The 11414-nt window shown below is 53.4% G+C and overlaps 1 protein-coding gene across 1 annotated transcript; it reads left to right on the top strand.

The window, feature by feature from the left end:
* Positions 1-226: 226 nt before the first annotated feature.
* On the top strand, positions 227-9200 carry LOC139001856 (interferon alpha-inducible protein 27-like protein 2A). The gene is made up of 5 exons (XM_070403389.1): positions 227-294; positions 3497-3645; positions 7326-7355; positions 8357-8518; positions 9049-9200. The coding sequence occupies exons 2-5, from the start codon at positions 3582-3584 to the stop codon at positions 9177-9179; spliced, it is 387 nt and encodes a 128-aa protein (XP_070259490.1). The 5' UTR covers positions 227-294; positions 3497-3581; the 3' UTR covers positions 9180-9200.
* Positions 9201-11414: the final 2214 nt, after the last annotated feature.

The following is an 11414-nucleotide window of genomic DNA, read 5'->3' as shown; positions in this document are numbered from 1 at the left end:
CCAGGCAGCCACCACCAGGTGATTAGAGAAGCTGTGTATCAGGCCTGGGACACTGTGATGTGTTGGAATTAGATTATCCTGAGGACCTGCCCACACTCCCCACATCAGGGCAAAGGTGAGGTCTCCCTGGCTCTAAGCCTAGAATGAGAATGAGTCATCTGGTTCATTTGTCTCGCGGGGTTTTAAGTCACCCAGGAAGGTGACTATATTTAAAGCCTGTGAGTGTCCTCAAAAGCCTCAGTACACACAGGACTTCCACCTCTGCTCTGCCTTCGCAGGCAATTACTTCCCAAGGTAGGCAGGGTCTGGGAAGTGGGGAAGGGGAGGGAGCAACAGGCTCTTTGCTGCCATCCAGGGCTGCTGTGGCTGTGCTCACACGTGACTGTGCTGAAAAGGGGTTTGAGCCCACATTTACCCTGAGACTTTGGGAGCAACTGGTCTTGTTCCAATCCAGGTTACTCTCAAGCCCTAAGAATTAGACTGGGTAGGGGCAGTGGTTAGTGGACAATGATGAATAGAACCCTGGCGATCAGGGAGCCAGGCAAAGTCATTAACTTAAAAAGCTGAGGTCTGTGCAGATTTGAGGGATGTGCTGGAAGTGGCCCATAGACTGCTATAGAACAGAGGGCAGGGCTCAGGGCAATAGAGAGGTGCCCACATCCACACCCCAGTCCATTACAAGTCAGGCACAGCACTTGGGGTCTCACACTCTGTTTCTGTGCGACAGAAGGCTGTGCACCTTGTGTTCTTACACTGCAACCAAGATGTCAGATAAAGCCATAGAGAACGGAGAAGCGTTTGTGGCTGACGCCCTCCTGCAGGAGTCTCAGTGGGATGGTGAGTGCCCTGGGGAGGCTCTGGTGGGTAAGGTGACCCAGGGCTTGGGGTGCATGGCCCAGAGCAGAGGGGGTGTGAGCAAGTCTCTTCCCTCCGGGGCCCCAGCCTGCCCCTCTGTGAAGTGAGAGACCTGCCAGCTCTCAGTTGGTGGCCAGGTCTCCCTCTTGTTACAGAAAACCGGAGAAGAACCAAGCAACACTTAGAGAGATGGAGTTACATTTATTATTATTACTAGAGGCCCGGTGCACAAAAATTTGTGCACTCGGGGGGGGGAAGGGGGGGTCCCCCAGCCCAGCCTGTGCCCTCTCGCAGTCTGGAACCCCTCGGGAGATAACGACCTGCTGGCTTAGGCCTGCTCCTGGGTGGCAGAGGGCACGCCCAATCCCTAGGTGCAGCCCCTGATCAGGCTGAGAGCAGGGCCGATTGGGGAGTTGGGGCGCCATCCCCTGTCATGCACAGAGCAGGGTGGATCGGGAGGTTGCGATGCCACCCTCAGTCACGCTCAGGGTAGGGCCGATTGGGGGTTTGGGGCACCGCCCCCTGTCACACTCAAGGCAGGGTCGATGGGGAGGTTGCGGCACCACCCCCTGTCACGCACAGAGCAGGGCCAATCAGGGGGTTGGGGCGCTGCCCCCTGTCACTCACAGAGCAGGGCCCATCTGGGGGTTGGGGCGCTGCCCCCTGTCACTCACAGAGCAAGGCCCATCAGGGGGGTAGGGGCTCCGTACCCTGTCACACACAGAACAGGGTCGATCAGGGGGTTGAGGAGCTCCCCCCTGTCATGCACAGAGCAGGGCCGATCAGTGGGTTGAGGAGCTCCCCCCTGTGACTCACAGAGTAGGGCCGATAAGGGAGTTGGGACACCGCCCCCTGTCACACTCAGGGCAGGGCCAATGGGGAGGTTATGGCTCTCCCCCGTCACACACAGAGCAGGGCCCGTGGGGGGGGGGGGGGGGGAACTTGGGGTGCCGCACCCTGTCACACACAGAGCAGGGCCAATCAGGGGGTTGGGGCGCTGCACCCTGTCACACTCAGGGCAGGGCCAATGGGCAGGTTATGGCTCTACCCTGTCACACACAGAGCAAGGCCCGTGGAGGGGGGTTGGGGTGCCACCCTCTATCACCCACAGAGCAGGGCCGATCAGGGGGTTGGGGTGCCGCCACTGTCACACTCAGGTCAGGGCTGATGGAGAGGTTATGGCTCTACCCTGTCACACACAGAGCAGGGCCCGTAGGGGGAGGGGGGTTGGGGCGCCGCACCCTGTCACACACAGAGCAGGGACGATCAGGGGGTTGGGGCGCCGCACCCTGTCAAACACAGAGCCGCAGGGCGATCAGGGGGTTGGGGAGCTCCCCCCTATCAGGCACAGAGCAGGGCTGATCAGGGGGTTGGGGCACGTTCCCCTGTCACGAACAGAGCAGGGCGGATAGGGAGGTTGTGGCCCCGCCCCTTGTCACACACAGAGCCACAGGGCAATCAGGGGGTTTGGGCACTGCCCCCTGTCACACTGATCCCGGTGCTGGGAGGCATATTACCCTTTTACTATATAGAATAGAGGCCTGGTGCACGGGTGGGGGCCGGCTGGTTTGCCCTGAAGGGTGTCCTGGATCAGGGTGGGGGTCCCCACTGGGGTGCCTGGCCAGTCTGGGTGAGGGGCTGAGGGCCGTTTTCAGGCTGGCAGGTGACTGAAGCTCCCAACTGCTCCTTTTTTTCTTTTTTTTTTTTTTCTATTCTGGGCCAGCTTTAGCTCTGAGGCCTCGCTGCTGAAAGCAGGTTTCTGGCCTTTACCTTCTGTATTTGATACAAAGTTGCGGTCCGGCTGGCTGAAGCCCGGCTGACTGAAAGCCGGTTTCTAGGGTTTTGTTTAGCTTCTATATTTGCAACATAGTTGCTTAGAGTTGCAGCTGAGAGGCCAGCAAGTCAGGCGGGGAACGTTGGAGTCCGCAGTCACTGGAGCAAGCAAGCCTCCCTGTTCGCTTCAGTGCATGGCTGCCGGCCGCCATCTTGGCTGACAGTTAATTTGCATAAGGATATGCTGATTAGCCAATGGGAAGGGTAGCGGTCGTACGCTAAATACCATGTTTCTCTTTTATTAGTGTAGATTATGCGCAGGCCCAGAGGAAAATGTCTCTCAAATTCTAGATGAAGTCACACAGGGAGTTTCCTGTATTTATACCATTTTACCCTCTTTGTCTCCCAAATATGGGGTTTTCCGGTCCCCTTTGCAAGTTCTTAAAGAGCCCCTACGTGCTGGGGTTTTGAGACCTCAGCCAAAGGCTTGGCCTGGTGCCAGCACTGATGACTTCGTCTGGGGAAGGTTTAATGGCCTCTCTGAAATGGGAGTAGTCTTATTTTCCCTATTATTTAAGCCAGCAAGCATTTACAGAAGCCAAAGTGCAGGGTTAAAATTTCACACAGCAGTTTTTATATAAGATGGATGCTTCACTCTGGCTCCTCCTTGGGCTCATCTCCAAGCATTCCCATCACCTGTCAGCACAGCTGCCACAGAGAACCCCTCCCCACATTGGAGTTGTTGGGAAATGGCAGAGGGTGCTGTGTGGGGTGTCTGGGCCTCATGCCCTCCTCAGGGACCTGGGGCAGCAGCCTTTGGTCCCACATCTGCCACCTTCAGTTTGCTCTTTTTCTGCTCCTTTTCCAGAGAAGAAAGAGGAAGAACCCTCCCAGCCATCCTCTGCTGGTTCTACTCCTGGGGACCACCACCAGGACCCCCATCAGGACCCCCAATGTGGCCCAGAACTGATTCCACAGACCAGCCCAAAAACAAAGAAAATAATTTCTCCACGGCAGGTAACTGGTCCCTGGGCACTGAGGCCTCACCCCACCTCAGCTGTCAGCATTGAGGCCCACGTCCCTGGTGGGAAGGTCTACTACACCCAGGTTGCCAGAAAAGGGTCACAGTGTATGTGGGCAATGAAGCCAGCGATGCTCTGGAGTAAGGAGGTCTGCACTGCAGGTCCTGGCTCTGTGACTGACTTGTTCCTTGACCCCAGGCCATATACATGCCGTCTGTAAACCTTGGTCAGTTTGTTTCTAAGTGCGGGGGTAGGATTTTGTCATTGGCTCTTCACAGAGGTCTGCTGCCCAGCTTCTAATCAGCCTGGTACATGCTCAGGCCTGGCTCTTTGCCGGTTAAAGTCCACTGCCAGTGGACCTATTGGTCCCACTACACCAGGGCCTGGGTAAGTTTCATTTCTCCTCTGTGCTCCTCCCTGAGTGTAACAGTTTTTCAGGTTCTTTTGTGCATTTGAAATTAAGGAGGAGACATAAAGAAGATTGAAGAAAGCCAGACAGGGATTGGGTTACAGGAAAGTTAACAGGATTATGTGCTCTCTTATGGATTAAAACGCCTTCCAGGGGTATTCTGGTATTTCAAAGGTGTTTTAACCTAGATGCACCACAACACTGGACAGGACTGGCATAAAACCTTTCACTAAAGAAGTTATAGGCCTGGGGTGCAACTATCCACCATGACCTGCCCAGTTAGGAATGTATGTTCAGATCACCCTGTGAGGTTACTTCCCATAGAACCCCTTTTATTCGTCCACAGTGGAATCATACAGTATTTGTCTTTTTGTGATTCACTTATTTCCCTTAGCATAGTGTCCAAGGTTCATCCATGTGTCAGAATTTTCCTTCTTTTCTAAGACTGAACAATATTCCATGGTATGTAGATACCACATTTTGTTTATCCATTCATCAACCTTTGGATATTTGGATTGCTTTTACCTTGTGGATATTGTAAATAACGCTGCGATGAACATGGGGTGCAGGTATCTCTTCTAGACCCTGTTTTCAGGTCCTTAGGCAAATACCCAGAAGTGGGACTGCTGGATCATATGGAACTCTATTTTAGTTGTTTGAGGAGCCTCCATTCTGTTTTCCATAGGTGAGGGAGACATCGATTGGCGGCCTCTGTGCAGTGCCAGCACGGCCACGGGTGAACCTGAGGAGGGGCGGTGAAGGATTAAAGAAGATAGACAAAGAGAATATAGCTGGGGCTTGGCGGATCCCAAGGGGAAGGAAGGGGAGGCATGTGTGGTAGGAAGAGAAGTGAGAAAGGATGATCCCATGCCTGGATGAGGACACAGAAAAGATCCAGCCGGCAAGCTGAGGCTTTATTTTATAGTCAGAGATAAACAAGGTAGTGGTCAACATAGTTACAATGTTCTTGTGAGTTTCACTTGTTTTGGCAGCACTTGCTGCATCTCTCTCAGCCCATTAGCTACCTAGGAAGGATCTAGGGCAGTGATGGTGAACCTTTTGAGCTCAGTGTGTCAGCATTTTGAAAAACCCTAACTTAACTCTGGTGCCGTGTCACATATAGAAATTTTTTGATATTTGCAACCATAGTAAAACAAGGACTTATATTTTTGATATTTATTTTATATATTTAAATGCCATTTAACAAAAAAAAAATCAACCAAAAAAATGAGTTCGCGTGTCACCTCTGACACGCGTGTCATAGGTTCGCCATCACTGATCTAGGGAGCGCTATAAGGTCAAGCTTAATTATGCTAGGAGAGCTCTGCCCTCTAAGCTGGGACTTGTTTGTGGCTCTGCCACAGGTCAATCCGAGGCTTAACCCTATAGCCACTCCCTATAGGCCTCCCATACATGCCCCAACTGAGGATCGAATCCAAAATCTAGGTACATGCCCTGACCTGGAATCGAATCCGCAGGATGGTGTACAGGAGGACACTCAACCAGCTGAGCCACACAGCTGGACTCTTTGCCCATTTATTTTTAATTAGGTTATTTGTGTATTTTGTTTTCATAGGAATTCATTATATATTCTGAATATGAACTCCTTATCAGATATATGATTTGGGAATATTTCCTCCCATTCTGTAGATTGCCTTTCCACTCTGTTGGTTGTGTGCTGTCATAGTCACTTAGGGCTGCTATAACAAAATGCCTCTGACTGCTGGCTCATAAACAACACAGACTTAGTTCTCACAGTTCTGGAGGGTGGGACGCCCAAGATCAACGTACCGGCAGATGAGTGTCTGGGGAGAGCCCACTTCCTAGACAACCAGATTTTGCTGTAACTTCACATGGAGAAAGGAATGAAGGGGCTCTCTGGGGCCTCTTCTATAAGGGACCCAACCATGAGGGCTCTGGGAGTAGGTCTGGACTGGACATATCAATTTGTATGCCATCAGAATGCAGGTGGTCTTGAAAGGCATGGACTGGGTGAGGCACCCAAGGGCTGGAGCCAAAGCAGAGAAGAGGTCTCAGGACTGAGCCCTGGACATGCCACTGTCAGAGATGAGGGAGAGGAGAGGGGAAGGGGAGGAAGGGGAGGCAGGTGTGGTAGGAAGAGAAGTGAGAAAGGATGATTCCTGAAGTCCAGGTGAGGAAATGCTCCTAGCCCATCATAAACACACCAAGCGGCTTAAAACAACAGAAATGTACTCTCCCACAGTTCTGGAGGCTGGAAGTCCCAAATCAGGGTGTCCGCAGGGTCATGCTTCTTCTGAAGGCTCGAGGGGAGGACCTGTCCCATGCCTCTTCTCGCTTCTGGTGGCTGCCAGACATCCTGGATGCATCACCCCAGTTTGTCTCCATCTTCACATGGCCTTATGTCCAGGTGCCTAACACTGTGCAACTGCCTCCCTCTCAATGTAGAACATGATTTCAAGCAGCTTTGCTATAAGGAGTGCATCAAAGTGAGGTGGCAACTAGAAGATGTGGTACAGAGGGAGAGGATGCCTTTGTTTCTCAGGTGGAGTGTGGTAGAGCCTGGTTGGATGCTCTTGGGAATGGTCCTGGACAGAGGGAGACGCTGATGGTGCAGGAGCACGGGAGAACACTGTAGGAGCATGTCCTAGAATTGGAGAGAGCAGGGCCCAGGTGGCCAGGAGCCTGCGCTGCTCAGCACAGAAGCAGGAGGGCAAGAGGAATGAGGGGTAGACTTGGTGAAGGAAGGGAGTCTACGGAAGCTCTCTTCTTGTTACCTTCATTTTCTGAGTTAAATAGGAAATAGGGAACCAGGCAATCTACAGGTTTGAAGACAGGAGAAGTTGTTAATTCTGGGTGTTCTCAGAGTGGGGGGAGTGAAGAGAACAGGAAACTTGGTGGAGTGCAGCACAAGAGAGGAAGAGGAGGGGAGAGAGTTAAGGGTCTGGAAGAGGCACGTGTGATGGGTACGTGTGGAATCTACATGGATGAGGAGGGCACAGAAGACATGGGATGAATGAGGGACAGCGATGGGGTTATATTGTGTCCCTCCCAAGATCGGGTGGAGTCTTTTGAAGGTGTTGCCCTTCCTTGTCTGGAGCCCCTCAGAGCTCTGGGCATCCTCCCCACTCCGCATGCTCAGTAACTCCGACCTCTGTGGGAGCACAGGCAGGGGCTGCTCTCTCCTCTGATCCCGGCTCCAGGGCCCCCTTCCCACTGTGGGTGGCAGCAGGAAAGGCAGGAGGAGGCCAGCGTGCTGCACTCACATGCATTCTTTTTGTTTCCAGTCAAGGTTGGTGTAGCCGTGGCTGGAGGAGGTGAGTCTGTCTGGGAAGGAGGTCAAGCCCCCTCTGGCCCTGGGCCTCTGGGAGCAACCTCCCGTGACCCAGCCCAGGGTGCCCTGGAGCCCCATGGTGTGGGTGGGCAAGGGTGAGTGGGCAGGGGACAGAGGTGGAGTACCAGAGGTGAACCTTAGAATGCAGGAACCAAAGGGAAGCCATGAACACACCCAAGTCCAAGCTCAGCTTCTCCTGGGTGTAAACCCGTGGTCCTGGGCGAGCCACTCCATCTGTCTGAGCCCAGGCTTCCTCCCAGAAGGCAGGGCTGTCGGGAATGTGGGAGCGGAGCTGGGTCTGGCTCCCAGGAGCTGCTTTGGGCACCCTGGTAGCTCCTCCAGTGAGCCCAGGGGTTAGCTATGCTGTAGAGCAGCGTCCTCCAATACAGTGGCCAGAATTAAAGAAAATAAAAACGTTTGTCACACTAGCCACACCTCAATACTCAATAGCCATGTGGCTACAGTACTGGATGGAGCAGATACAGAACATGTTCATTGTTGAATGTTCTGTGACTGCACTGCTGTGGAGATATAAGAGAGGGGGGCACCCCCCACACTGTTGCAGGGCCCCGAGGGGCAGAGGGCAGAAGCCCCTACCCCATCACTTCTTCAGAAGAGCAGCTCTGATGTCATCTTCTGCTGACCCTGTGCTGGGAGGGCGGCGGGGGGGGACACTTTTTCCTGCCAAAGGGGAAGCTTGAAGGCCACTGCTTATTTTGACTTAATTTAGTTTCCACAAGGGCAACTCGGGCCCAGGAGGGCTGTGAGCCTCCCAGGTGTCAGTGAAACAGAAGCCTGAAGAATCCTGGGATCCAGTCCACTAGCTGTGTCACACCTACAGCCTTCCCTTGTGTTGGGTGTCTGTCCCTGCCCTGTGACTCTCACAAGAGCAAAGCAGACCCCAAGGTCATGCCCCAGGAAGATGACAGGGAGACCTGAAGGAGCCTGTCCCATGGGGCCAACCTCAAACACTTCTTCCTGCAGTGTTGGCGGTGGGTGCTGCGCCCATGGTGCTGGGCGCCATGGGCTTCACCAGCGCAGGCATCGCTGCCTCCTCCATAGCTGCCAAGATGATGTCAGCAGCTGCCATTGCCAATGGGGGCGGAGTTGCTGCTGGTAGCCTAGTGGCTACTCTACAGTCAGCCGGTAGGTGTCCTGAGCAAGAGTGAGGGATGAAGGGGAGGATCGGGGCCAGGATGGGATTCAGCCCAGGCCTAAGCCTGAGGGAGGGCCTGTCCTCTCCCTCTAGTTACCTTGTCCTCAGTCCCTGGTCCTTTGTCTCCCCTCTGCTGTCCCCTCTTTTGGTTTGGGGTGGGTGGGTCCAGGGGTACAACCCAGCAGATATGCATTCCCACCCAACCCTACAAAACCTGGGCAGGTCCCCCCTCCCGCCCACCAACTTCTAGACTCCAGCCTCGTCTAGAAGGTGCGGTGCCTGCTGTTTCTCACAAGGTCTGCCCTGTCTGTCACTGGTGGACTCACCACCAGAGTTCATGCCTCCTCTTTGGGCAGCTGCTCCCCAGAGCAGACATCCTAAGGTTTTAGGAAGTAGAGGATGGGGCAGGAGTGGGATGCTGGGGCCTCTGGCCACCCGAGGTTCCCTGGGATCTCTGACCCTCCTCCCTGGCTGCTAGGGCACCCTGTGCCCTGTGGTTTCACCCTCTCTTCTTCCCCAGGGGCAGCTGGACTCTCCGTGACATCCAAAATCCTCCTGGGCTTGACTGGGTCATCTATTGGGGCCTGGCTGGGGTCTAAAACAAAGAAACCCTCTTCCTCCGAGAATGGTTCAGATAAGGATGGGAAATAAAGAGGAGATGCTGTGACCTTCCCCTGGTGCCTGTGCTGCGTTTCGTGGACAGGGTGGGGCGAGCTAGCGGGAACTCTGTAGGAACGAGCACCGATACCTCCGCCACTGGAAGCCAGGTCAGTACTGTCACTCACTTGTGAGCCTGAGCAGCTCAGGTCTCCCCTCTGAGCCTCAGTTTGCTGCTCTTCAGATGGGGACATGGACCAAGTGTCTTCGAAGATCTCAGCCAGAGCCAGCGTGGTAGGACGACCTGGCTCTGGGGTCTCTGTTTGTGCCACTGACCCTCAGCTATTAAGTCCTGTAGCCTCAGGCATTATCGACCCCTCCCCTCCCTGCCCAGGACTCAGGGTCTGGCTCCATCATGACTCTAGAAGAGCGATTTTCAACCTTTTTCATCTCATGCACACATCAATGAGTTACTAAAATTCTGAGGCATACCAAAAAATATATTTTTTGCCAATCTGACCAAAAAAAAATAGGTATGACTTTGATTCATCCAATCCACTAGCTTGTGTTCACACCTACAGCCTTCCTTTGTGTTGGGTCCCTGTCCCTGCCCTGTGACTCTCACAAGAGCAAAGCAGACTCCAACGTTATGCCCCAGGAAGATGACAGGGAGACCTGAAGGAGCCTGTCCCATGGGGCCAACCTCAAACACTTCTTCCCCGCAGTGTTGGCCATGGGTGCTGCACCCCTGGTGCTGGGTGCCATGGGCTTCACCAGCGCAGGCATCGCTGCCTCCTCCATAGCTGCCAAGATGATGTCAGCAGCTGCCATTGCCAATGGGGCTGGAGTTGCTGCCGGTGGCCTGGTGGCTACTCTATTGCACAGCAGGTCCTGGCCCTGGGACCGACTTGCATGACTCCAAGCCCATCACATGACCTCTCCAGACCTTGATCAGTTTGTTTCTGAGTGCCCGGTCTCTACTTCCATCCTTCTGACCGTGGTCCCGTGCAGCCCCTCCCGTGGGTCCAGTGCAGGCGCAGGCATGGGCTCACTCTAACCCACACAGGCCCCTTCCTTTCAGCCCACACTACGAGGCAGTGCCCTTGCTGTGCTGGAGGCAGACTGTGCTGGCTTGTGAGAACCCATTGATCAGTGTTTCCAGGGACTTCACAAGCCATTTGTTAAACTCAGCCATGGCTTTAAGTTAACTTACGTGAACCTGTGATTAAATAATTGGTATTAAAAACAAAGGTAATACCCCGGCCAGTGTCGCTCAGTGGATTGGGCATTGTCCTGTGTACCAAAAGTTCACCGGTTCCATTCCCAGTCAGGGCACAAGCCCAGGTTGTGCGTTTGGTCCCTGGTAGAGGTGTGTTCTGGAGGCAACCAATCAATTTCTCTCTCACGTTGAGCTCTTTCCCCATTCCCCTTTCTAAAATAAGTAAAAACATATTTAAAAACAAACTTAATAAATACTCCAAACTTGCCCCTTGTTAAAAGTCAAGATTAAACTTAAAAGTATGTCTTGGGTGAATATTGTGATATGTACATTGTATCTCTGGTTTTTTAAACAATGTCTGTAGGCATTACAATAAAAAGACATTATAAGAATTTGAGGGACTTGGGCTGCCATTCAGAAAAGGACTACCTGATTGAGTGAGGTTCTCACAGACACCTCCAGCTCGCTTTACTTGCCAACATAAAAGAAAACAGCATCCAGCATTCACGTTGGAACCACTCATCTGTCAGTCGAGGGCAAGCATAGGTGGGCTATCAATACACCTGTTTGGAAAATCAATGAGAGCTTTCTAAGGGAATCGATGGGCTGTGTGCATACATGTGTATATACATGTATGTATGTGTGTGTGCATACAGATAAACATATTCCCTCCTCTCCCTCTGGTTGGTTGATAAACATTTGGCTGGATGCTTCCTTCCCAAGGTTTGTGCGACGTTTTCTAATTTTCTCACTTTGCTGTTCTCCCAGGGAGAGCCCCTCTGGTGCCACAGGTGCCCCACCCTCTCTGCAGGCAGACCTCGGCCCTGAGCTGTCACTTGGATGTTTGCCACCCCCCAGATCACACAGCTCCCAGGCCAGGGTAGAGGTGGGGCCCTGGAGCTCCACGGGCCATGGTTTGGGTGCCCCCTCAGCAACGGGACCCCGTGGTATTGCCCAGGGGGGCCCACCACCTGGGTTGGCTGGGTATGTGAGCGAGACATCAGAGTTGGAAGCAGCTGAGGGAGTGATGGATAGGACTCGGGGAAGAGAGAGGGGGATGCCCAACATGG

The sequence above is a fragment of the Myotis yumanensis genome, unplaced genomic scaffold (assembly GCF_028538775.1).
Source record: "Myotis yumanensis isolate MYYU_CA2020_CCGP unplaced genomic scaffold, mMyoYum1.0.hap1 SCAF_1, whole genome shotgun sequence".
In the NCBI taxonomy this organism is placed as follows: domain Eukaryota; kingdom Metazoa; phylum Chordata; class Mammalia; order Chiroptera; family Vespertilionidae; genus Myotis; species Myotis yumanensis.
This window is presented reverse-complemented; position numbering and strand designations above follow the sequence as displayed.

Excerpts from the sequence above, each read along its gene's own strand:
- LOC139001856 (XM_070403389.1), top strand. The coding sequence starts at position 3,582 with ATGTGGCCCAGAACTGATTCCACAGACCAGCCCAAAAACAAAGAAAAT. Across the intron at positions 3,646-7,325 it reads AAATAATTTCTCCACGGCAG|TCAAGGTTGGTGTAGCCGTG; the intron begins GTAACTGGTCCC and ends TTTTGTTTCCAG. Across the intron at positions 7,356-8,356 it reads TGTAGCCGTGGCTGGAGGAG|TGTTGGCGGTGGGTGCTGCG; the intron begins GTGAGTCTGTCT and ends TTCTTCCTGCAG.